At 37.2% G+C, this 26,659-nt stretch overlaps 2 protein-coding genes and 1 long non-coding RNA gene across 6 annotated transcripts; 1 reads left to right on the forward strand and 2 right to left on the reverse strand.

The window, feature by feature from the left end:
* The first annotated feature begins 4,533 nt into the window (after positions 1-4,533).
* LOC111370726 (COP9 signalosome complex subunit 6a-like) lies at positions 4,534-12,051 on the forward strand. Of its 3 annotated transcripts, XM_022992572.1 has the most exons (10): positions 4,540-4,675; positions 7,091-7,371; positions 7,455-7,543; positions 8,469-8,562; positions 9,862-9,923; positions 10,008-10,086; positions 10,453-10,545; positions 10,914-11,014; positions 11,278-11,333; positions 11,719-12,051. In XM_022992572.1, the coding sequence occupies exons 1-10, from the start codon at positions 4,647-4,649 to the stop codon at positions 11,798-11,800; spliced, it is 966 nt and encodes a 321-aa protein (XP_022848340.1). In that variant the 5' UTR covers positions 4,540-4,646; the 3' UTR covers positions 11,801-12,051. The 3 variants fall into 3 exon arrangements, with proteins under 3 accessions (XP_022848341.1, XP_022848342.1, XP_022848340.1); XM_022992573.1 differs by lacking the exons at positions 7,091-7,371; positions 7,455-7,543; positions 8,469-8,562 and adding exons at positions 5,040-5,128; positions 6,055-6,148 and having other exon boundaries at positions 4,534-4,956; XM_022992574.1 differs by lacking the exon at positions 8,469-8,562 and having other exon boundaries at positions 4,539-4,675; positions 9,891-9,923.
* Positions 12,052-13,756: 1,705 nt separating this feature from the next.
* LOC111370727 lies at positions 13,757-17,061 on the reverse strand. Of its 2 annotated transcripts, XR_002698487.1 has the most exons (6): positions 16,771-17,061; positions 16,298-16,479; positions 15,197-15,261; positions 14,959-15,066; positions 13,975-14,772; positions 13,757-13,841 (listed from the first exon to the last, which is right to left on the reverse strand). It is a non-coding gene; the product is annotated as an uncharacterized LOC111370727 (long non-coding RNA). The 2 variants fall into 2 exon arrangements; XR_002698486.1 differs by having other exon boundaries at positions 13,975-15,066.
* Positions 17,062-17,633: 572 nt separating this feature from the next.
* LOC111370729 (F-box protein At-B) lies at positions 17,634-20,343 on the reverse strand. The gene is made up of 4 exons (XM_022992575.1): positions 20,078-20,343; positions 19,591-19,796; positions 19,308-19,398; positions 17,634-19,208 (listed from the first exon to the last, which is right to left on the reverse strand). Exons 1-4 carry the CDS (start codon positions 20,297-20,299, stop codon positions 17,841-17,843), a joined length of 1,887 nt encoding a protein of 628 aa, XP_022848343.1. The 5' UTR covers positions 20,300-20,343; the 3' UTR covers positions 17,634-17,840.
* Between the last annotated feature and the right edge of the window lie 6,316 nt (positions 20,344-26,659).

Below are 26,659 nucleotides of genomic sequence, written 5' to 3' on the forward strand. Positions count from 1 at the left end.
TCTTGTGCTGTTTTTATTCGAGCTCTAATCATCTCAATAGCTCAAACTGTTCGCTCAATAATCTTATGTCCTAAAATTCTTTGTTCACCAACTTCATTCCAATGAGTTAGAGATCCACACCTTCTATCATACAAATCCTTATAAAGAGCCATTCCAATGGCAATATAATAGCTATCATTATAGGAAAATTCTACCAATGGTAGATGTTTTTCTTAGCTTCCTCCAAGATTTAAGACACATGCTCGAAGCATGTCCTCAAGAATTTGAATAGTCCTCTCCAATTGGGCATCTGACTGTGGTGAAAAGCTGTACAGAAGTTTAGCCTAGTCCCCACCACCTTGTGTATACTTTTCTAAAATTTTGAAGCGAATCTCGAATCTCTATCTGTGAAGTGAGCTTCTTCTAATATTTTTTTCGGTATCTTCTCATATCCTTCGGTAACACACAAACTTCCTTTAATCATCAAATGTTATCTTCAGCTAACTCAAAACCCTTTCGTTTGCCCGTGCTAACTTCATCTTTAATCTTTTGTAGAAACAAATCACTGTCCTAAGCTTTCTTAATTCTATCTCGAATGATATGTAGAATTGTAAGGGTGGTAATTCATGCTGCAATAGCTACATGAGGTAAGATCACCTTAAGTTGTAATTGATAAATATCTCTGATTAATGATTTCTGTATAGTGGGTAAAGCTGTCAAATGTCCCACTGTCTTCCTACTTAATGCATTAGCTTTTCCTCGATGATAATGAATGGCACAATCATAATCTTTCACAAATTCTAGCCATTTGCGCTGTCTCATGTTCAATTCCTTCTGGTAAAGCAGTATTTTAGGCTCTTGTGGTTCGTATACATATCACATTTAGCTCCGTAGAGATAGTGTCACAATATCTTTAGTGCATAAACTGTTGCTGCTGTTAACTCCAGGTCATGCGTCGGATAGTTTTCTTCATACAACTTTAGTTGTCTGTAAGCATATGCAATAACTTTATCATGTTCTATAAGTACACATCCCAGACCCTGTTTAGATGCATCACTACAAATAATGAAGCCTTCTAACCCTTTAGGTATGACCAAGACTGGAGTTGAGGTCAATTTCTATTTTAGTTCCTGAAAGCTCTATTTGCACCTATCCATTGGAACTTCACATTTTTTCAATTTAGCTGAGTTATTAGGATGGCAATATTTGAAAACCCCTCAATGAATCGCCTATAATAACCTGTTAATCCCGAGAAGTTGCGTATTTCTCTAACATTAGTTGACCGACGCCAATTGGTAATTGCTTTTACTATACCTTGGTCAACTTCAATTCCTTGGGCTGTGATTATGTGGCCAAGAAATTGCACTTTATTGAGCCAAAATTCGCATTTTTTGAATTTGGTATGGAGCTTCTCTTTCCTTAGTATTTCAAGAATAATCCTTAGGTGTTTCGTATGTTACTGCTCACTCTTTGAATAGATTAGTATATCATCAATGAAGACAATAACAAACTGATCTATGAAGATCACTGGCACCTTTGTCAAGTCAAAGGGCATTACCAAGAACTCATAGTGCCCATATCAAGTTCTAAATGCGGTCTTAAGAACGTCAGTTGTTTTAATTTTTAGCTGATGATAGTCTAATCTTAAATCAATTTTAGAGAAGACATTGGCATCTTGTAGCTTGTCAAATAAATCTTCAATTCTAGGGAGGGGATATTTATTTTTAATTGTAATATGGTTCAGGTTTCGATAATCGATACACATTCTCATCGATCCATCTTTCTTTTTCTTTACGAACAATACTGGAGTTCCCCATGGTGACACATTGGGTCTAATGAAACCTTTGTCTAACAACTCCTACAATTATACTTTCAATTTCTGAAGTTCTATAGGTGCCATACAATAAGGGGTCTTTGAAATTGGCGTGGCACCCGATATGAGGTCAATAGTAAACTTGACCTCTCGATTTGGAGGCATCCCTTGTAGATCTCTAAAAATACATCTGAAAAACCCCTAACCACTCGAACTTCTTCGATGGTTAACTCTTTCTGACCAATGTTGGTAAAAGACATTAAGGATATCCTTGAGCACGCTTCTTTTTCAGCACATGCTCAACCCATACTGCTAAGTCTGTTTTTATAATCTTTCTATCCATTTCTAAATTTAGGTTCATCAGTATGGGATCGAGTAGTCATTTGCCACCAATTACATGCTTCATTCTCATCATAAATATCGCACAAAGAACTTTTTGTGCACCAATGCATTCTATAAACCTGAAGATATGCTCAAAATTGGGAAGCCATTCTTCAGTAGCCAGTGGATCAGGGCCACCTTCAAACACGGGTGGTTGCATCTTGCGAAATTATTCTATAATTGAAGATGATTCGAGCCCCTCTCTTGGCTTTTGAGGCAGTTGCTGCTGCGACATCTCTCACATAGCAGCTAGTAATTCTTGTGCTAAATTAGCTATCATCTAAACCTTAAATATGGGATCATCTATTAGAGGTTATTCAACTATCTTGATATAGCAGACGACGTTAGAATACTTGAGTATAAATAATGTTGTTTCTGTTCAACAAATTCTTATTGTTTCCAATAAGATTTGACTAAATGGGCTTTACATATATATATTTTTAACGGGTTTACAATATTGCTTTTCGTCTTGTTAATATGAATAATACACAACTGAAAAGGCCTTCAGGTGAAGATGAGGGTCACAAGTGGATCACTTAAATCTCAAGCTCATCCTAGATAGTTTAGATTTTTTTGACAAAGCCTTTCGATCTTGTGAATACGCAAATTGAGAAACTTCAAACAATAAATTTTTCCTTTAAACTTTCTACAATGTGGATATATCAAGTTCAAACAATCAATTGTTAACTTTAAAACTAAAGTAATTTTATATCTTAGATCATTGGCATCGTGTTGATCAAAATTTTTATAAAACTTTAACATATAAAGAAATCTAAAATTTTAATTTCATAAAATCTTCAGGAAAAATTGACTGAGTTCTGATATCATCTTGTAATGCCCCGAAACCTATGTCTCGAAGGTTGCTCAATTAATCTTTTTATCTGTAAGAAAAGTGAATTTACTTATATTGTAAAACAAAAATTTTTGAAGAACTTCGTGGAATAAAATAAACTATTTTATTGTCTCATAATATGTTAAATAAATTCAAACTACTAATGAAATATAAATTCATCGATTTTGAAAATAAAATTGAAAGAAAATAAAATTATTAATCCAGCGACACGAACTCTATCGACAATCTTAACCTTCAACTCCGATCCATCAAGTATCTGTAAAAATAATTTAGAATATGAAATGAGTATATGAATGCACTCGATATAGATTTCATGCCGCTATTTTTCCAATTTGATATAAAAAAGCAAGTAAAATACACACACAACATAATTTTCTAGTTGGATAGAAATCTGGCCGTCTCATTCTCATTTAGGTCATACCCATTCTCAATCTTCACTTTAGGTGTGTAGCCCTATGGCTGGTTTCTGTGTAGATTCACTTAATAATACCCTATGATATCACCCACATAATTCTTTAATTTGGATCACATAATAGTGCATAAAATACTTAAAATATTAAAAAGTGAAAATACAAAATTGCTTGGTATTTAAAAATATCCATACCTAATTTGTTAAATCCCTTGTGTATTTCAGCTACTTAGGACTAAAAATTCTTACGAACGAATCTTGAACATGACGAAAAAGATTTTCTTTACTTTTCTTTTCCTTTCTTCTCTCTCCCACTTTTTTTCCTTCCTCGCATTTTTTTTCCTTTTTCTACCCCCTCTCTCTTTTTTCTGTCACTTATATTTTCTCTTCCTTTGTTATCTTTCTCTCTGAATTTGTGTGAATTGAAGTGCACAACAAGGACATGTTTATAGGTGTGATTGATAAGGATAGTTACTTAATTAGAATTCTAATAAGACTCTTAATTCAAATTTAGATTGATGTTTTAACAAACAAACTAATCATATAATTCAAATTTTAAAAAATTATAACTGTTTGATGATAAGATTTCAGTATGGATATATGTAAATTTCAGGTTTTATTTAAATACTTTTATATCGGATAATTCAATAATAATTTAATAAATATCCAAAATAATATTAAAATTTAACTTCATGCAAAACTCATATATATCCAAAATTCATATATGTCCAATTATTATGATTATTAACACAAGGTCCCTAGAAAATACTAAAGTTGCTAGGTTATCCTAAAATCTCAAAACGTGCATTTATGCTTCATAATATATTGTACAAATTTTTTTGGGGTATTACACTCCATCTCATTTTCAATAAATTTCATTAATTTCTATGAAAATCTATTAAAATTTTGATTCCTAACAAAATCAAATGAGGCTTAACAGTGGAGAGTTGAAGTAGTGGGTATTCTCGTCTATTCTCATCTTTATTTTGAACAATAATAATAATAATAAATAAATAAATAAAATTTAATGAGTTCTAATTAAAAAGGGCCAAACGGGGCTAAATTTGACCATTTCTCTAAACAATCCTATTTATGGCTACAAAGCCAAATTCCCCATATTGTAAAGGGGAAAGGTTACAGAGGAAGCGAGCTAAAGCCCTTCTGTTCCATTTTCAATCAAACAAGCAAAGGGCTTAGGATTCGAAGAGAATATGGCGTCATCTTCGAGCAGTGGGCTAACATTCAAGCTCCATCCACTAGTCATTGTCAACATTTCCGATCACTACACTCGGATCAAGTCCCAGTCTTTACCCCCTTCCACCACCCCTCACGCTCCCTCCGCCTCAAACGTCGCCGACGCTGAATCCTCATCGCCACCTCAGCAGTCACCTCGAGTGTTCGGATGCGTTATAGGCGTCCAACGCGGCCGTACTGTCGAGATATTCAACAGTTTCGAGCTCCTATTCGATCCATTAACTCACTCCCTGGACCGTGCCTTCCTGGAGAAAAAACAGGAACTCTGTATGTACTTCGTTTATTTATGTTATATTTGTTTCGTTCTGGGTGGTGGAAATCGAAAGTAAAGATTTTCATGCGTTGAGCAGATAAGAAGGTGTTTCCAAATTTTTATATACTAGGATGGTACTCGACGGGGAGCGATGCCCAAGAATCTGATATGCTCATTCACAGAGCTGTGAGTTCATTTTTTTTTTCCTGTAATTGTATAGTTTTGTCTGATGGAATAAATTTTGTTTAAACTCAAATGGAGACTGGACTGGTATATTTTGAGATCACGCGTGTAAGTTATGCAATTTGAATATTCTCAGTGCCTATCGTTACAGAAAAAATTTGCATATGGAATATGAGGAGAATTTTTTTTTTCTTTTCTTTTTTTATTTATTTTTTTAATTATGACCACGGGTTTACGCTTACCTCGACTAATCCTATGGGGTTAAAGTTTACAACCGGTACTCACCTTAGTGGCCTAAGCTGACTCGAACTGGTAACCATTAGGAGGAAACCCAAAGCCAGATGACCGAGCTACCCTCGGGGTTGGATGAGGAGAATGTGAATTTGGATTGTAGTTGAGTTACTGAGTATACAAGCCGGGCATGAGTGAGCACGGATAAACTGAGCTGGGAATTTCGGAAGATGTTTATATAGTTCTTCATTGTTTATATTAAAGTCAAAGATGTGCATCCTAATACTGGAAAATTTGTCATGGCATGTCACGGATTGACATGCTTAGATTTTTGAAGTGTTTCTCGTTTCTGCCCTTGAATTGATATTAATTGGCATCTTAATTTGCTATCAATATTTTATTTGTCCACTTCAAGGTTAGATTTCCCACTCCGCCGCACTTTCACTGGAAAAAGGAAAGAACAGTACTATGCTCAAATATTTTAAATCTTTTTTATTGTTTATAATGACCTAACTAGATTCACCTACGATTATGTATTCTAATATACTTGCCGCAAAAACGAACACATATTGAGTTTGAGTTTATTAGATAGTGGCTCCATGGTGCTTTAGATGCTGAGATAATGCATATTAGGTTTATATTAAATACACAATAGCAGCAGATCCGTACATGCTCCCTAATTCTTTTCTTCCTAACAGTTGATGGATATCAATGAGAGCCCCGTATTTGTTCTTCTCAATCCGTCGATCAACCCGGCACAGAAAGATTTGCCAGTTACAATTTTTGAAAGTGGTATGTATTTATTATTCGGCTGTTGCGTAAGACACTTAAAAGCATGCTCTGCAATTAAATTCGTAGGCATGCTATTAAACAAGAATGCTAGATGGATGATACTCAAGCCAATTTCCATATATACAGCAACCGTGAGAAATCGACTCAAGTTTTGAAATGTCAATATCTAGAGTTTGATGAGTAAACACATCATACGAGATGTTTGGAGAAAAATATATCCCAAGCAAATAGTACTTATACGTGGTAAGAGAAGGGGCAGAACGAGCTAAATGCTGTGACTTAGAGCATATTTGGCAAAGCTTTTATTAAATTATAAGTAGCGGATCCTTTGAGATGTGTGAATAATATATGGGTCAAAGTAGGTAAAAAGTTGTGGTCTTATGGAATGTGTGGATAAAAAAATAGAGTTTGACTAACTTATAAGCAATTTAAGCTTCGCCAACATGCACTTGAAATACGAAAGTGTTAAAGTAATTTAGTTATGGCTCATTCTTGATAAGTCTACCTATATGACTGTAGAGCGTTGATGACTTGCCGCCTTCAATGAATCAAAGGATAGAGCCTCATGAATTAGGATAGATGCAAGGTCCGCATGTTGGCTTGAGAGAGTATTTGAGCAATCTATAAGGTTGTGCGTCTAAGTGCTTCCAATTAATGATATGTATATTTCAAAGATTTGTCTATCATGCTTTCATGGTTAAATTAGACAATATAGTTTAATGTGTGAGACACCATTATATAGGTACACAAATTCCCAGGTCATGGAAATAATTTTTACATAAAATTTTCAATATGTGGAAAGTGTTGAAAATATTCCGAAAATTTTGGTGAAAGCTTCTAAATTCGTGCAAGGTTCACTAATATTCTTAATAGATACCATTCGTCCCTGGTTGGGAGAGAGTAAAGTAAGTAGTTTAACATATTGAAAAATGAAGAGCTAACATTCAAGCTCCATCCACTAGTCATTGTCAACATTTCCGATCACTACACTCGGATCAAGTCCCAGTCTTTACCCCCTTCCACCACCCCTCACGCTCCCTCCGCCTCAAACGTCGCCGACGCTGAATCCTCATCGCCACCTCAGCAGTCACCTCGAGTGTTCGGATGCGTTATAGGCGTCCAACGCGGCCGTACTGTCGAGATATTCAACAGTTTCGAGCTCCTATTCGATCCATTAACTCACTCCCTGGACCGTGCCTTCCTGGAGAAAAAACAGGAACTCTGTATGTACTTCGTTTATTTATGTTATATTTGTTTCGTTCTGGGTGGTGGAAATCGAAAGTAAAGATTTTCATGCGTTGAGCAGATAAGAAGGTGTTTCCAAATTTTTATATACTAGGATGGTACTCGACGGGGAGCGATGCCCAAGAATCTGATATGCTCATTCACAGAGCTGTGAGTTCATTTTTTTTTTCCTGTAATTGTATAGTTTTGTCTGATGGAATAAATTTTGTTTAAACTCAAATGGAGATTGGACTGGTATATTTTGAGATCACGCGTGTAAGTTATGCAATTTGAATATTCTCAGTGCCTATCGTTACAGAAAAAATTTGCATATGGAATATGAGGAGAATTTTTTTTTCTTTTCTTTTTTATTTATTTTTTTTATTATGACCACGGGTTTACACTTACCTCGACTAATCCTATGGGGTTAAAGTTTACAACCGGTACTCACCTTAGTGGCCTAAGCGAACTCGAACTGGTAACCATTAGGGAGGAAACCCAAAGCCAGATCACCGAGCTACCCTCGGGGTTGGATGAGGAGAATGTGAATTTGGATTGTAGTTGAGTTACTGAGTATACAAGCCGGGCATGAGTGAGCACGGATAAACTAAGCTGGGAATTTCGGAAGATGTTTATATAGTTCTTCATTGTTTATATTAAAGTCAAAGATGTGCATCCTAACACTGGAAAATTTGTCATGGCATGTCACGGATTGACATGCTTAGATTTTTGAAGTGTTTCTCGTTTCTGCCCTTGAATTGATATTAATTGGCATCTTCATTTGCTATCAATATGTTATTTGTCCACTTCAAGGTTAGATTTCCCACTCTGCCGCACTTTCACTGGAAAAAGGAAAGAACAGTACTATGCTCAAATATTTTAAATCTTTTTTATTGTTTATAATGACCTAACTAGATTCACCTATGATTATGTATTCTAATATACTTGCCGCAAAAACGAACACATATTGAGTTTGAGTTTATTAGATAGTGGCTCCATGGTGCTTTAGATGCTGAGATAATGCATATTAGGTTTATATTAAATACACAATAGCAGCAGATCCATACATGCTCCCTAATTCTTTTCTTCCTAACAGTTGATGGATATCAATGAGAGCCCCGTATTTGTTCTTCTCAATCCGTCGATCAACCCGGCACAGAAAGATTTGCCAGTTACAATTTTTGAAAGTGGTATGTATTTATTATTTGGCTGTTGCGTAAGACACTTAAAAGCATGCTCTGCAATTAAATTCGTAGGCATGCTATTAAACAAGAATGCTAGATGGATGATACTCAAGCCAATTTCCATATATACAGCAACCGTGAGAAATCGACTCAAGTTTTGAAATGTCAATATCTAGAGTTTGATGAGTAAACACATCATACGAGATGTTTGGAGAAAAATATATCCCAAGCAAATAGTACTTATACGTGGTAATAGAAGGGGCAGAACGAGCTAAATGCTGTGACTTAGAGCATATTTGGCAAAGCTTTTATTAAATTATAAGTAGCGGATCCTTTGAGATGTGTGAATAATATATGGGTCAAAGTAGGTAAAAAGTTGTGGTCTTATGGAATGTGTGGATAAAAAAATAGAGTTTGACTAACTTATAAGCAATTTAAGCTTCGCCAACATGCACTTGAAATACGAAAGTGTTAAAGTAATTTAGTTATGGCTCATTCTTGATAAGTCTACCTATATGACTGTAGAGCGTTGATGACTTGCCGCCTTCAATGAATCAAAGGATAGAGCCTCATGAATTAGGATAGATGCAAGGTCCGCATGTTGGCTTGAGAGAGTATTTGAGCAATCTATAAGGTTGTGCGTCTAAGTGCTTCCAATTAATGATATGTATATTTCAAAGATTTGTCTATCATGCTTTCATGGTTAAATTAGACAATATAGTTTAATGTGTGAGACACCATTATATAGGTACACAAATTCCCAGGTCATGGAAATAATTTTTACATAAAATTTTCAATATGTGGAAAGTGTTGAAAATATTCCAAAAATTTTGGTGATAGCTTCTAAATTCGTGCAAGGTTCACTAATATTCTTAATAGATACCATTCATCCCTGGTTGGGAGAGAGTAAAGTAAGTAGTTTAACATATTGAAAAATGAAGAGCTGTGCTGATATTAGAGCCTCTGATATCCTAATTACTTGTTTGTGGTTCATCTAATGTATGTAGTAATAGGCAAGCCACATCAAAATTACCATGTACCTTGAGAATGCCTGGAGCTGTGTTTAGGATATATTCTTGTTTGATTAATGATTAGCCCTTACATTTGTTTTTAGTTCTACATTTCAATCATCAAATTTACTCCTGCCACCTTATTCAACTATGTTTTAATTGTTTTGAACTCTAGGCTACATTAATCATGTTCTCGCAATCATAATACCTGCTAATTTGATTGTTTTAAATTATAAATATGTGAAATTTGTTAATTTTCTTTATTGTTCTTTGCAACCAATTATTCTCTCTCAAGAGTTGCATGTGATTGATGGTATCCCCCAGCTTATTTTTGTTCGGTCCGGCTACACAATAGAGGTATGTTCTTCACATTCTTTCAGATTGTGCTTTGCACAAGTTAGACATCAAAAGACTTACATATCATTTTTACTTGCTTGTCAGACAGTAGAAGCTGAACGAATCTCCATCGATCATGTTGCCCATCTTAAGCCGTCTGATGGGGGTTCAGCTGCAACTCAATGTGAGTCCTTCCTCTTTTTATATAAGTTTTCTTGATATAAGTTATCCCTAACTGTTTCATCAGAAGTTAAGAGCCACATTTTTTAAGAAAAATGAGTTTTGTAATAGTGATTTTTTTTTTTTTTGGGAGAATGTGTGGTTAAAAAAGTAGGAAAAAGTATTCGATTTACTGCAAATTATTTTATTGGGAGAATGTGTGATTGAAAATAAATTTGGGAAAAACAGTTTTTAGATAATGGGACTCAGACAGGTGCTAAGTGAGAGATATTTCTTTAGTTAGGGACCTGGGATTCATGCCTGCCCACCCCTGTTCATTTTTGTTGTTATTAGCATGTGCATAGGACTTACAAATGAATTTTGTTTGTAGTGGCTGCTCACCTTACAGGCATACACAGTGCCATCAAGATGCTGAATAGCAGAATCAGAGGACTTAATCATTATCTTCTTGCAATGCAAAAAGGTATATACAGCCACTTTTGGGGGAAAGGCTCTTTTTTTTTGGGGGTTTATTTTGACTAGTGTATAGGAGGATTTTTTCCTCCAAAAATGTTTCTGTGCTTTTTGGTTAGGATAAGAGCATGTTTTTAAACCAGAATCTGAAGTTCTTAGTGGATCTAAATTCCAAATTCTGAATGAAGTAAATAAAGAAAGTGTGGTTTATTTGCTTATATATGTTTTAAGTTTCGCAGTCTAGAAATGCCTAGCCCATCATGCAAGCAAATCTTGTTCTTAGAGAGCTTTGATTGGCCTTCTTGATGAAGGGCAAAAAAGTCTGGTCTCCTAAGGACCGCAGCTATAAATTGTTAATTGAGTTGCTGCTGTATTCAGGTGATGTTCCTGTTGAAAATTCATTGCTAAGGCAAGTATCTAGTCTCTTAAGAAGATTGCCAGCAATCGAATCTGAAAAGTTTCAGGATGATTTCTTGATGGTGAGTACTTATTCACAAATTTATGATTTTCCTTCAGATTACTTATCGGTACTATGTATGTTTCACTTGCTTATGGGGGTTATTGGATAGGCGTGCTGCAAGGGGAAATTCTTGTCTACTTTTTGTTCTTGTTGCATTTTTCTTCTGTATTTTTCATTTGCTTAAATTGATTCTCACATTCATATGATGATAGAAGTACATTTAATCTTGGAACAAGTTCATTTTTATCATTTTCTGATTTTAATATTTTATATTATTTACAGGAATACAATGACACGTTATTGATTAGTTACCTTGCCATGTTCACCAACTGCTCAAGGTATGTTTATTAGCGTTCTAATAATCCATTTACTTTTAGAAGATGAAATTCTTGACTTTGATAATAAAAGGAGAAGCAGTGTCATGGGTGAAAACAGTTAGACCAGTTCTGAATTAGGATGCAGGTAAAGTTTGTATAGCATTTGCTGGCAGGCGCACAATTTGAATAATGATTTTTACTCTAGTTTTGCTGGGTTATCATTGGAACCAATCAGTTTCTGTTAAAAATTATCCATTTTCCTTTCTGCTAATAAATAGAATTTGCTACCAGTATACACTGAAGACTTGGTTTTGGCTCATCAATGAATTTAACAGCTTTATATACCACAGATTAGTTTTAAGTTGCTGCATGTGATATGAATACTCTTCTTTTGTTGTTTGGGCAGCACGATGAACGAGCTGGTCGATAAATTCAACACTGCATATGACAGGCAAAGTCGCCGGGGTGGACGGAGTGCTTTTATCTGAAAGCCGATCATCATCATCATCTGCCCGCAATGGCAAATCTCCTTTTGAAGCTGATGCACATACAAGATATCTCTTGAATGTTAATCTTTAAGAATTCATGACATTGCAGGAATCGAGATGGTTTTTGTTTTCTGTTTCTTTATATTTAAGATGATTTTATCAGGTTCTACCGTTTGGCACAATAGTTTTTGTTAGTAGGTTTTTTCAAGAAATGTTAAGGAAGTTTGCGTAAGTAGTCCCAAATTCAGCCCAAATTGCATTTTTGGTCCAAACATTTCACTTTTGCACAAATTGACCGAAACTTTTTCATTTTTGGTGCAAATTGCCTTATTTTGAACGGACGAGGCCGCAAGGATGTACTCTGAAAGCTTCGCTATCTATATTCAACGTCTTCTTTCCCAACCAATGATTGGCTACCCCAAAATTCAAAGGAAATCAATGTACAAATTGTACAAAAGGTTAGAGCTTAATTAAGGCGCAAAAAATGATTGGTTAATGCTGCATGTACAAATTTTTTTTTTTACAAATTCCTTTACTCACTACTTATAGTGCGAGTGGGGACTACAAGTCGACATTTTTTAAATTCACGTGGGATTCGTTAATTTTGTTAGAGTGAGTACATCATTTTGCCTTTATTTTGTACAAATATCTTTATCCAAAATGATTTCGTAGATTTTCTGAAAAATCAAGAGTTTGCGACACGTGCCCCAATGGTGGCAGTTATGTGACAACGGTGACAGTATGGTAGTTGGGATGTGTTTTATTGTAAGAAGAATTTTCCTTTTCTATCTATTTTCAAATTTGAATTTTCCTTTTCCATCTTTTTTCGAATTTTCAAAATTTTCTATATATATATATATATTAAAATTTTTTTTTTTGGGTGGAGAAAGTTATCTGACTTAATTGTCCCTTGAAACAAAACAAAAAACAATCCTTTTGGGTAAATTCAGTCTGAAATAACCATTAGTACTAGGGGCTGTTTGGGCCCGATTTTTTCACCCAAAAATTTGATTTTTTAACCATTATTTTACTATTTCAACCGTCATATTTGACTTCTTCTCTTACAGGTGGATTCCACTTTTCTCCTAACGGTCAAAAAATCAATTCTCAAAATCACTCCCAAACAGGCTCCTAATTTCTCGATATTAAAAATGTGTCTACTGTTTGGTGGTTAATCCAAAAAGTAGGTGCTAAAAATGAATATGGAGAAATGAGTTTAAAGAATTTGTACAAAACAAAGTGCTAAACATCTTGTAAAAACATTAAGGCCCTGTTTGATTATGTGTTTTTTTTTTTTTTTTATGGAAAATGGAATTGTACTTTTTTCTTGTTTGATACCCCAAAATTTCTTGGCAAAGGAAATTCTTGACAACCCCACTCATGCGCCTCTTTTCCTGAATTTTGTGGAATTGGAATTCTCGGTACTGTAGCATTTTTATTATTATTATTTTTTTATTTTTTTATTTTTTGTAATGAAAACAAATTCTAAGAATTATTATAAAAAAAATATTTAATTGACAATTTCCACATAAAACAAAGTCAAACGAACACCAAAAGATGGATGATTTTTTTTTTCTTTTTTTTTTTGCAATGGAAATAAATTTCATCCCCAATATCAGTAAAATCTATCACTTTAATTGATAATTTTCATATAAAATAAAGCCAAACGAACACTAAAAGACACTTTAATTTCAACGAATTCCACGTGAAAAATTATATCAATTAAATACAATAATTTACAATTCCCAGAAAAATAATTTCCAGGCAATTCAATTCCCTGAAATTAATTTTCTTTCCACCCAAATTCCATCTTCGCAGTCAAATGGACCCTAAATTTCTAATGGGGGAGAAGCAAACCAGAGAATCAAGACGTGCCATTAGAATGGCGTAATTGCCATCCATCATGACATCCAACTTCAGTGTCTTCAAAACAGAGAGTCAGCCACGGTCTCTTTGTGCATATTACTCTGTAATTATCCCTTGCAGTAACCAAAGAAGTGCTGCCAAATCCAAGCCATCGCAAGCCACGAAACGAACTGTCCTGCAATAATCCCAGCAGTACAATTGAGAACCTCATGCAATGACGAAGGTCAAGTCGTTGAAGCAAATTAATTCTATTGGATTTCTCAGAAGCCAACATTTACAAAGCAGCCTTGGTCACACGAAAGCAATACCTCATATATGGCTCAGTAATTGCTCCCTCATATATGGCTCAGTAATTGCTCGAGCTAGAAACAATTGTTTTGAAGCTTTTGATACCTCTATCTAATATTCCTGGCATGTGACCAATATCTAGAGATGATAACGTCATCTTGATTTTCTCCCCAACATTGAGTACGGAGAATATTCCTCCATCAGTGACTCTCACACATCCTCTAGACTCAAATGTTCATCAGTAAGTCCCCTTTACCCAAAACAGCAAGACCATTGTCAATGTGATATCAGCTCCTCCTAGGTTTAGCGTGGTTAGTGTACTAAGGAGTGATATGAAGTCGAGACAGGGGTTGGCGATGCTCCTGCAACCATAAGAACAAGCACTCCAATACAGTAGATGCAGCAAGTTCAGCCACAGCTTTGCTAATTATGAGGTTGCACGACAAGATTCTCAGATCAGTAAGAGGAGAGACGACCTCATTGGTGTCATGAAAAGCCAAGTCTGACATTAGCGGTGCATTGCAAACTTCAAATTTCTTCAAATTATAGCAAGAGCATAAAATGGACGAAAACCCTGCATCACTAACCGTAGAAAACCCACCAAGTCTCACAGACTCAAGGCCTCTGCAACTCTTAAGAAAGAAGCATTAAGCCCAAACCATTTACTCTTTTAAAAGACACTGGAAAATTCAGTATACTGCCTACAATTGACAGAGAGGTGAGATGCTGAAACAAGCCTAGAGATTGTAGCCCAGCGTTAGTGAAGTCATGAGGCAGTTTTGGTTCGATGCTTGTTCCGTCTTCAAGATCCAGCTCAACTAAAAATGGAAGCGAATTGGCAATTAAGATTATAAGTTCATCAGATCTGACATTCAGGACAAGTGTCAAATGCAGCAGTGTAAAAAACAGTGTGTCCAAAATTTGAGTGCATGGCAAAATTGACCAAGCGTCCCGGATTATTTTTTCCTTCTCCAAGTACTTCTGTAAACAGAATAGCATCTTACTCATTCACAGGCTGTAATTTAAGAAGTTCGAGAGTCTGGGGTAGGAAGAGATCAATGGCAGTTAAATCATATGCATCAAGCTCTATTCCAAGGACTTTTATGGATAGACTGCAAAAGTTACAGGTTTAATAAGTTGATAGCTGAACTCAATTTTGTGAAACAAATAATTATTTCAACGACCGAACTTGCTTAAAATAAATAGTATAAGCAGTTAAATAAACAATATGAAAATATTTACCTCCAAACTGAGAATGCCTTTCAAAATTTCTATAAGGTTCTTGAAAATTTTAGGTGATGTATCTCCTGAAAATATATATATTATAAAAATAACAAAATAAAGGACTGAATCCAGAGCAACAAAATCGTTCAGGTATAACTACATTCATTATCAAGTAGGAAATTTAAGTTCTGAATTAGTAGAAAAACAACATTTAACAAGTCAATATGCTCAAAGATTTAATTTCACTTCCCACGCAATAACTCTATTCTTAGAAAGGAAAATAAAGTCACATTTCTACTGACCGCACAGGTATGAGTTAATTTAATCAATGGTCATTGAACTTTGCTATAGGTTACTACTTGCTCACCAAAATTTAAAAAGTTACTCTTTGCTCATTGAACTTTGCTATAGATTACTACTTGCTCATTGAAATTTAAAAGGTTATTTATTGCTTACCCAAATTTGAACAAAGTTACCGATCAATCACGCATATCATTTACATGATTGTTACCTATTACAAAGCTTAGTGAGCAACAAGTAACTTTATTCAAATTTACGTGAACGGTGAGTAACTTTTTAAATTTCGATGAATACATAGTAACTTATAGTAAAATTGATTGAGCAACAAGTAACTTTTTAAAGAACGGTAAGCAAGTGACCTATAGTAAAGTTCAGAAACCATGCATTAAATTATCTACACACGTATCAATTTTGTATTTGTAGTTCATATAAATTTGGTAAATCAGATCAATAGACTAATGGATATAGATAATTTACATTGGCTGGAGAAAAACTTAAAACAAAATGCTGCATTTTTGTTTATCAACAGGTGTATCACACTCTATAAGTCAAGCTATAACAGGTGCGAAAATGCCAATGAATGAAGATAATAATTTTTAATATCAGAGATAACTAAGCAGGGCAAATTGGCATTTTAAGCCTAGCCTTGCCATTCTCAATCAGTATGCAAATCAATTTTTATACTTGCAAATCAAAGGCCAACAGGATAGTTCCGAAACTGATGGCAATGAGCTTTCCAGCTACAACTCAAAAGTACTTTCCATTTTGACTAACATGATACGAAGAAATTTAAAATTCCAAATCTAATAAAGAATGTACCTTAAATTGGGGCGCCTTTTACCAATAGATGAAAGAATGTCATAGGAGAGTGAGTTGAGCAAATTCAATTCTTGGAGATGTGGCCCAAGAATGTTGGTCACTGAGGACTCATCCAACCGGAGACTTCAACCTCTAAATTTCGGGATAATCCAATCCAGAATCTCGCCAGTCAGTGAAACAGCCTATTATTCCACGAACATTTAACTAAGCATGCATCCCCTTCAATGATATTAAAACATAAAAACCTCCCACAGGAAATGTATTTGTTTTTTTTTTTTTTTTTCCTAAAGAATAGCATGGCCTGTCACTGTAACAAAGCAATTTCTACAACACACAGAAATGCCTAGATAATAAATTTCAAGAAAGTTTCTTGAACTCAAAAGGGCAGCCAAGATCATCTCAATTAACCATTTAGCTTATTAAATATAAACAAAAATGAGTTATGCACATGATTATTTGAAAATAGAGCTTACATAGAGATCAAGACAGGGGAGAGTTGAAAGAGCTTGAGAAACGATTGAACGGAATCCCCGGGAAACGCAAGCCCGGGAACAAAGTGATTCCAAATCTAGTTTACTAAAAATTTTGGCTGAAAATAATGGCTTCTGGAAGTGGCAGGCCCTCCAACGGCGGTACACTGCCTTCAGAAACGGCATTGGCGGTGTTTATACAGGGTTTCTTTTTGACGTTATTCATGGCAAATCAAGAAAGTTACGGATGTAAACGGAGACCGACACTGCGAAAAATTATGGGAAAACTCTGCAATCTAAATTAGTGAGACGGAATCAGAGTTAATCTCAATAATTAGTCACTTTAGTTACTAAAATTTTAATTTTTTTTCAGGCTAGTCATTAAATTTTGTAGATTGTATATACTTTTTAACTGAAAAATTCTCTATGTCGTAGGATTTAATTAAAAAATCTAATGATTTGATGAGTTGGCATATAAATTCGTAGGATTTGCCTGCTGCCAGTACGAGAGATAACTATTTGACACATAAATACGTAATAGTTCTTGAATCCTTGACCTCAACGGTGGAAACGATAATTCTCAACCAAGACAACATAAATTGGTACAGTTTACCATATTTCAACGACATAGAATCGTGCAGTGACGCAAGTGAGTCGCATTAAAAGTGAACCCTTCAATGGGAAGTGTTCCTCGGAATAAAAACAAAATAAGATCAATTGCATTGCAGCACAACACTATAAATTCCTTAGGATGAATTCAGTCTGAAATGATCATTTGAACAAATAAATAAAAAAGTTTGAGACCTTTTTTACTAATTTCTCAAACTGATATTAAGAAGGTTGTCTACTGCTTTGTGGTTAATCCAAATGGTAAATGCTGAAAATGAATATGGAGAAATAAGTTCAAAGAATTTGTACAAAACGAAGTGCTAAATATCTCGTAAAAACATTAAATTTCTAGAAGGAAAAATTAAATAAGAGATTAAACTAGTTGTACACAATCAGTATTAAAAACTGTCACCCCACAAGTGTGTCAAACTTAACGTCAACCAAAGATGTACGTGTAAAATGATTCATTTGCCATTGGACTTGTGGAATTGCCATCCATCATGACATCCAACTTCACAGCCTTCAAAACACAGTGTCAGCCATGGTCTCTTTGCGCATATCACTCTGCAATTATCCCTTGCAGTAACCAAAGAAGTGCTGCCAACTCCAAGCCATCGTAAGCCACGGAACGAACTGTCCTGCAATAGTTCCAGCAGTCCAATCGAGAAACACGTGCAATGACAAAGGTCGAGTCGTTGAAGCAAATTAATTTTATTGGATCTCTCAGAAGCCAACATTTTCAAAGCAGCATTAGTCACATGAAAGCAATACCTCATACATAGCTCAGTAATTGCTTCAGCACTAGAAACAATTGTTTTAATACCTCTATCTGATATTCCTGGCATGTTACCAATATCTAGAGACGATAACGTCGTCTTGATTTTCTCCCCACCATTGAGTAAGGAGAATATTCCTCTGTCAGTGACTCTCACACATCCTCTAAGAGTCAAACGTTCAATTGGTAAGTTCCCTTTACCCAAAACAGCAAGACCACTGTCTGTGATGTCAGCTCCTCCTAGATTAAGCGTGGTTAGTGTACTAAGGCGTGATATGTAGTCCAGACAGGGGTTGGCTATGCTCCTGCAACCATAAGTAACAAACACCTCCAACGTTGTAGATGCAGCAAGTTCAGCCACAGCTTCGCTAGTTATGAGATTGCATGACAAGATTCTCAGATCAGTAAGAAAAGAGACGACCCCAATGATGTCGTGAAAAGCCAAGTCTGACATAAGAGGTGCATTGCGAACTTCAAATTTCTTCAAATTATAGCAAGAGCATAAAATGGACGAAAACCCTGCATCAGTAACTGTAGAAAACCCGCCAAGTTTCACAGACTCTAGGCCTCTGCAACTCTCAGAAAGAAGCATTAAGCCCAAATCGTTTACTCTTTTAAAAGACACTGGATAATTCAGTCTACTGCGCACAATTGACAGAGAGGTGAGATGCTGAAACAAGCCTAGAGATTGCAAACCAGTGTTAGTTAAGTCACGCGGCAGTTTTGGGTCGGTGCTTGGTCTGTCTTCAAGATCCAGCTCAACTAAAAATGGAAGCGAATTGGCAATTGAGATGATAAGTTCATCAGATATAACATTCAGGACAAGTGACAAATACAGAAGTGTAAAACAAGTGCATCCTAAATTTGAGGGCATTGCAAAATTGACCAAGTGTCCCGGATTATTTTTTCCATCTCCAAGTACTTTCATAAACAGAATAGCATCTTGCTCGTTCACAGGCTGCAATTTCAGAAGTTTGAGAGTTTGGGGTAGGAAGAGATCAATGCAAGTTAAATCGTATGCATCAAGCTCTGTTCCACGGACTTTTATGGATAGAGACTGCAAAAGTTACAGGTTTAATAAGTTGATAGCTGAATTCAATTCTGTGAAACAAATAATTGTTTGAAGAAGTTAAATAAACAATATGAAAACACTTACCTCCAAACAGAGAATGCCTTTCAGCATTTCTATTAGGTTCTTCTTAAAAATTTCAGGTGATGTCTCTCCTTCCAACTCTAGGGCAAGAATCCTGAAATACATATATCAGAGATAACTAAGCTCGGCAAATCGGCATTTTAAGCCTAGTTTTGCATTTCTCAATCACTATGCAAATCAGTGTATGCTCTTTTTTATGCTTGCAAGTCAAAGGCCAACAGGATAGTTCTGAAATTGATGGCACCGAACTTTCTAGCTACAACTCAAGAGTAAATAAAGTATGTACCTTAAATTGGGGCACCTTTTACCAATAGATGAAAGAATGTTATAAGAGAGTGAGGCACACTTGAGCAAATTCAATTCTTGGAGATGCGGCCCAAGAATGCAGATTACTGAGGAATCATCCAACCGGAGACAATCAATAGTTACACTCTTCAACCCTCTAAATTTCGGGATAATCCGATCCAGAATCTCACCATTCAGTGAAATTGCCTATTCTTCCACACACATTTAACTAAGTAAGCATCCCCTCCAATGATATTCAAACATAAAAACCTCCCACAAAAAAATTGTATATATTTTTTTGCTCTGCATAATCTGTAACTGTAACAAAGCAATTTCTACAACACACAGATATGCCCAGATAACAAATTTCAAGAAAGTTTCTTGAACTCAAAAGGACAGCCAAGATCATCTCAATCAACCATTTAGCTTATTAAATCTAAATAAAAATAACGAGTTTTGCACATAATAACTTGAAAATGAAAGCTTACAGAGAGATCAAGAGAGGGGAAAGTTGAAAGAGCTTGAGAAACAACTGAACGGAGTCCCCGGGAAACGCAAGCCAGGGAACAAAGTGATTCCAAGTCTAGCTTACCAAAAATTTCGCTGAAAATAATGGCGTCTGGGAGTGGCAGGCCTTCCAACGGAGGTACACCGCCTCCAGACACCGCAGTGGCGGTGTTTATACAGGGTTTCTTCTTGACGTTATTCATGGCAAATCAAGAAATGATGTAAACGGAGAACCGACTATGGGAAAAAAAAATTAGGTTAACTTTTGCAAAGTGACGTGGGATCGAAGTGTTAATTTCAATAGTTGCCACTGAACTTTTCAATTAGTTCATTTTAGTTACTAAAGTTTAATCTATTTCAGACTCAACCTTGAACTTTATAGAATATTGCTTCCATTTGAAAATTCTATATATTTGCTTTCCAAGTTGTAGGTTTAATGAAAATTCTATTGATTCGATAAAACTTGGCACATAAATATGTAGAATTTAACTTAAAAAAAGTAGATGTCAAACGGTGAAGGGGAGGGTAGTATTAGTATTAATTCTTGAACATTTGACCTCAATTGTAAAAAAAAGTTTATTCTTAACCAGTAATATCTTCTATTAAAAGTGACAATCCCGCTATAGGTACAGGAAAAAACTACAGAATTGGTACAGGAATTTATAAAATGCTGATGTGGTACACTCCCTAAAAAAAGAAGGCGGCGGAAAGGCAGAAATAGTCAAAATCACTTTCTTCCCCGCTCCAGCCATTTTGCCCTAGCGAAGATGGACGCCTTTACCCAACACCAACCAAAACTACAACCGGCCGTCGACCAACCCTCCAACAGTGAAATCGATCGGCGCTCCAAGCTCCACCTCCGACAGTAGTAAGGTGGTACAAGTATGAAGCAGATTTCTGGAGGTTAGATGAGGTGAAATTTCTTGCAATTTGAATAAGTTGTTTGATAATTGTTAAAGTGTCAGATTCAAATCTTGTTTCCGAGTTATTTATACAACTTTTACAATTCTAAATAATTCCTTCACGGATTAATGATAAGTAGAAGTCATCCTCGAGAGATTTCTGATGGTTTTATATTTCTGTTTATGTAGAGCTTTCCTGCTAATGATAAGGGGTTTTCAGATTTAAGGTGTTCTGCTTTTTTTTATGCTTTCATTGATTAATTCCTTTAGGAAAAATGTTGTTTTCTGTACCAATTCGGATAGTTCCTCCTGAATATTTAGGATCCGGAAACTGTTGATCTTTCTTCAAGATTTAATATTTCTCACACAGCAAGTATACTTCTAATTTCCAAGTTATCATACTTTGAGATAGTTGCTCATACTAAGTTCGTGAATAATTCGAATTGGCATGGAATGATTGAGTTGTATGCTCTAGAGTTTCAAACTGGCGATGGATTCACATTGTTTCATTTGCAGTCATCGAGTAGAATGAAAGGAAAAAAAAATTGAGTCTGTCAACACGCACTATTTTGGACATGCCAATCAAAGCGCCGATGCCCTAGTTGTGACCAAGGATATCGGAAATGTTTTGAGGTCAAACGGGATACTGGTAACAAAGGGCGTTAGTTTTTTACCTATAACGATGACCGTGGATACTTTGATTGGGTGAAAGATGAAGCAGTAGACGAGGACTCAAGTTCCATTAATTGTCCGGTGAATCATGCGCCGAACAAGGAAGATGAAGAGTTGCCAAGATTGTTTGACGGACTAGCTAGAATTAGCGAGAAACTAGGCGTTGACATATCACTGCACATGACTTTTAGCAAGGGAAAAGAAATTGTCAAATGTAACAAACAAGGAAAACCGCCAAGTTGAAGGATTGATTTATGTGTGTGGTTGACGAATTGACATTATTTCCCAATGTATGTAATTAGGTGCTTGTAACGTCTTATGAACTCCTTGCAATGTCATAAGTTATTCCAAGTAATTTATTTTATCAAAACACGCTTCATATGTGGGTATCTAGTTTTTAGAGACATGAGAAAGTTAATAGATTGAGTCACCCACAAAAGAGTCACATTCGTCCATATCAGCGTGATCAAATCACTTAAACCTGCCAATACCATCCCCAAAACAAAAGATGTCATCAACCAAAAAATGGATAAATAATATTCGGGGATGTTTCCATAGTGGGAATCAAACAAATTGCACAATTCTTCATCAAAATCATTAACGAATTGTCAGCATTGATATTGATCCTGGGATCAGAATATTGCCTAATGAAAGCACTCATCCTTCAGCCTTCAGTTGTCGAACATGTCATCAACCAAAAAAAAGGAAAGATTTCTGGCAGCAAAAAAAAAGAATAAAAAAAAAAAGAAATGATTTCTTTCATCAGTTGCCGAACTTGACAAGTATTCCACCCTTAGATTACCGACCTTTTTTCCCAACCACAGATTACTCAATGTGGATTTGGTAATTGCAGAATTTCATATACTTCACCCATATTTACATAAAAGCACAGATATATTTACTGATATAAAAAATATAATTCATATTTGCAGCCCAAAGTCAGTGACATGAATATAATTTTAGGATAAAAAAATATTTACACATGCATGCTAAGAAAAACATAATGGAAAGATTGGAGGTGAACAGTGGATGATTCTTATAAATAAATATCTCAACAATTGAACTGACTCCAAGTTGAAAATCGTAAAAATGGAACAATTGGTTGCATGGGGGGGAAGGGGGCGGGGGGAGAGAAAGGGAAAACCAGACCATATCAGTACTAATTGGTTTTGGTCGGTTTAGTTTGATTTTTGAATGCTTCAAAAATAAATTGCAAGATATAGCATTTATTCTTCTTATTTCACTTCCATGCTTTTTCTTTTTAAAGTAAGTGAGTTCTAGTGATGTCAACGGGGTAGGTTCGGGACAGGGGCGAAGTGAGTTCTAGTGATGGCAATGGGGCGGGGACGCCCCGCCCCGTTTCTCCCACCTGTTTCTCCCACCCCACACCCCGCCCTGCCATTCACAGGGCGGCGTGGGCAGTTTTCTTGGCCTGTTTAATTTATTTTTATTTTTTTAATTCCGAGTTCAATAAAATACGGATAACATGCAAGCTGACAAAATTAATATCCAAAATAAACACTACAAATCTTAAATATAATTATCGTTATTAGTACACAACATTGATTATTAGGATGAACAATATTTTTTGTGTTTTTTCCTTTGATATTGTCACAAAAGTTGTAACTCCACACTTTAATTTATTACAATATATAGATTTTTAAATTTGTTCGGTTGAACATGTTATGTCTTTTTATATTTGTTTTTATCAATATAATATCAATTTGACAAAGTAAAATAATGATATATATAAATTAGTCAATTTTGATAAGACTTGTACAATTGAAGATGTTGACCCCAAAAAGTGCGCCAACAGATGTCGGTCCCACCCGCGCTTGCGTGGGCGAATGTCCAACACGCTAAGACACGTGGACGGTCTAAAACGAGCGGTTCAAAGGGCATGGGAATAGCCCAACGATGCGGGACGGTGACGTTCGGAATCCGGCGGGTTGTTCGTGATCCGATTGTACAATAATTACCAACCGGTGTTCATAAATATATATGTAAATGTGTATAAACTCGATTTGTGTCTTGCAAGTAAAATGAGAAAGAGTTGAGTAAAATGTAGTTCTTTGTATTGATTCTTGCATTAGCCTTTTGATTTTACACAAGGAAGTATTTATAGTAGTACATATGAAATGGGAGTCCTTTGATGAAGTGGCACGTGGCCTCATCTCTTTAGTTCACACATCTTTTCCTAGGTATGGGGCTTGACTTGCTAGCTTACGGCACATTTATTGCTTGTGCAGGGCCTTCATGCTAGCGACAAGACTTAACCTTTATGCTTATGACAAACGTTCCATCAATCATTCGAATAAGATCTGTGCAGGCGATCTCTTGGGAGAAGTGACCATGGAGGATGTTTCTTTGCGGTTCAGAGGCTCGTGCATCAGCTTCGGGGTTTCGGCCATTTGTCATGATACTTACAAAGGAGGGCCTCAGCTGCTCTCAACAGGTTCCTGCAGCCTGGCTTCGATTAGTGGGCCTCGGACAAAAAGGAGTCTCGGCAGATGAACTTCGGCTGGAAGCAGTTCAGATGTAACCCACCTCGGCATTGTGTGCCACCTCGGCAAGAATGCCACGTGGATCGCCATGAGTGGACCATCGTCCAGGTAGGTTGGCCAGGTGTGACAACACGCAACAATAGTCCCCCAAGTCCAAGTGTAGATATTTATATCACGGTTGGAATTAGAAAAGTGTTGCTGTGGGTGAGCGATGAAGTAGGCGAGGTGTTGATCTTTTGAAGAGGAAGCCGAAGTGGTTGAGGAACCGAACCTGCGAGGCTTCGTTGCTGAATGAGGAGGAGGAGCCGAGGTGGTTGAGGAACCGAACCTGCGAGGCTATGTTGCTGAATGAGGAGGAGGAGCCGAGGTGGTTGAGGAACCGAATCTGCGAGGCTATGTTGCTAAATGAGGGAGAGGAACCGAGGTGGTTGAGGAACCGAACCTGCGAGGCTTCGTTGCTGAATGGGGAGGAGGAGCCGAGGTCTACTAGTAATGATTATACCTTGATAGCTGAGCCAATATTTGATGTCTTGTGCTTGTTTTTGAGGAAAAGTGGCTAAACCGTTACGACTTCCAAGGCGTCTGCTGCCGTCGTATTAAAAACGCAATTATGAAGGCGGCTGGTGCTTCTAGAAGCAGACGCGCTGGAAGAGGTGCATGGGAAGTACGCATGAATCTGAGGCACAGAATTGAAAAACCCTTTGAATTCAACGCCTCGGATTGGATTTGAGTTTGAGGGCTCAGATTGAGTGAGATTTGATCTAACGGCCGGGGTTCGTCCTGAACCCCTATAAAAGGTGATGAAATCCCATTTTTCAGGATTTTTGAACACTTGCACTCTGATATTCTCTCAAATCTTCAAAATTTTTCGACGTCGAGGTTGACTGTAATTTCAATTTCCGACCAATCTCCATTTGTGTCGAATTCTGTTAGGTTTTTTTACAGAAAATTCTATTTTACTGTCTTTTTACTGGAAAAATGGAGTCCACTTCGGGTAGAGAGCTAGTGACAGTGGCGTCTTTAGATCATGGGGTCGGTCAGATGGGGGAGTCCGAGGTGGATAGGTATGCCATGACTGAGGACCCTGTAGATTATACCTAGGAGTGGGGGGCCTCTAGGGTACCTTCGAACATGATGTGGAAGAGGTTGGGGGAACTTAGGGAGAGGTATAGTGTACCCCACTCCATAGAAATGTTAGTCCCCGAGCCGAACTAGCGGGCCTGCTATCCGAGGCCCGGCTGTGTGGTCGTCAGTGAATACCTGTTCAAGGCAGGTATGCGTCTACCTCTGCACCCCTTCTTCAGGGCGGTGCTTAGGAACTTTATGCTGTCCCCGACCTAGGTTCTGCCGAATGGGTGGAGCCAGCTGGTCTGCTTGTACTTCCTGTGGAAGGAAGTGTCGCTTGGGGAGGACATGCCTCTTCATGTATTTATGACCCTGTTCTAGCCTCGGGTGATTGGGAAGGAGTCTAAGGGGTGGTACTACCTCACGCCTTGGGGGGCTCACGCACCTTTTGTGGTGGGACTTCCTTCCTCTATTAAGGGGTGGAAGGAGTCTTGGTTCTGGGTGCGAGGTAAGTGGCAAGTAGTGGAGGGGGACAAAGCCCTTACTTGCACCGTGCCGACCCAGTACTACGAAGCTCGTGAGTCTCCTAGACCCTAATTGTTTTCTGAAGCCAAGGTTTGCATTTGTCTAACTGTTGGGACTTCTTTTGCAGATAGTAGTACGAGGTTCGAGCTCAGCCGCGAGGAGTTCGAGGTGATAGAGGACATCTACAGGAGGCCTCTGAAGCTTCGCCACTTCGACCACTTGATTGACAGGAGCCGTTATTTTCTTGTCCTTTTGTTCTGATACTGATGCTGACCTACTGTATTGTGCAGATAAATTCAAGAAGAGGGAGTACCCAGCTCCAGATATGGCTTCCATTCTGAAGGCCACTTCTACTGTGAAGGCGAGGCCTCTGAAACCAAGCTCCAGTGGGGCGAAGGAAGTCCGAGGCAGGGTTGAAAGCCTGTCCAAGGACTGTATTCCACGGGCCTCTGAGGAGGCAACACCGCAGAGGCAGGAGAAACCGAAGGAGCCTCTGGGGAAGGAGAAGGTCCCTGAGGAGCCAAAAAGGAGGAAGCTGGTGCATATTTCCAGCTCGGCTGGGAAGTTCGGGACCTCTGTGTCCCATGAGGCAAAGCAGACTAGCGAGCCAAAGTTGCTTGCAGCCGCCTCAAAGGCCATCAAAATTGAGATGGTTAGAGAGGTAGAGGCCGATGAGGCTAGGACGGATGCTGCGAGGCACGCTTCGGAGGCTGCCGAGGAGGAGGCTGCGAAACAAAAGCCGATTCGTGAGAAAGGGAAGTCTCCGAGCTTCTTGGCTGGGAGGGAGGATGCACTGGCTCCCGCCTTGGTGGAGGCTCTCCCTAAAGAGATCCGAAGTGCCACTGAGAACTTCTACAAGTTCTGTACAGAAAGGTGGCAGCTGCACGCCTCCTCT

This window comes from Olea europaea, chromosome 21 (assembly GCF_002742605.1).
Source record: "Olea europaea var. sylvestris chromosome 21, O_europaea_v1, whole genome shotgun sequence".
Classification (NCBI taxonomy): domain Eukaryota; kingdom Viridiplantae; phylum Streptophyta; class Magnoliopsida; order Lamiales; family Oleaceae; genus Olea; species Olea europaea.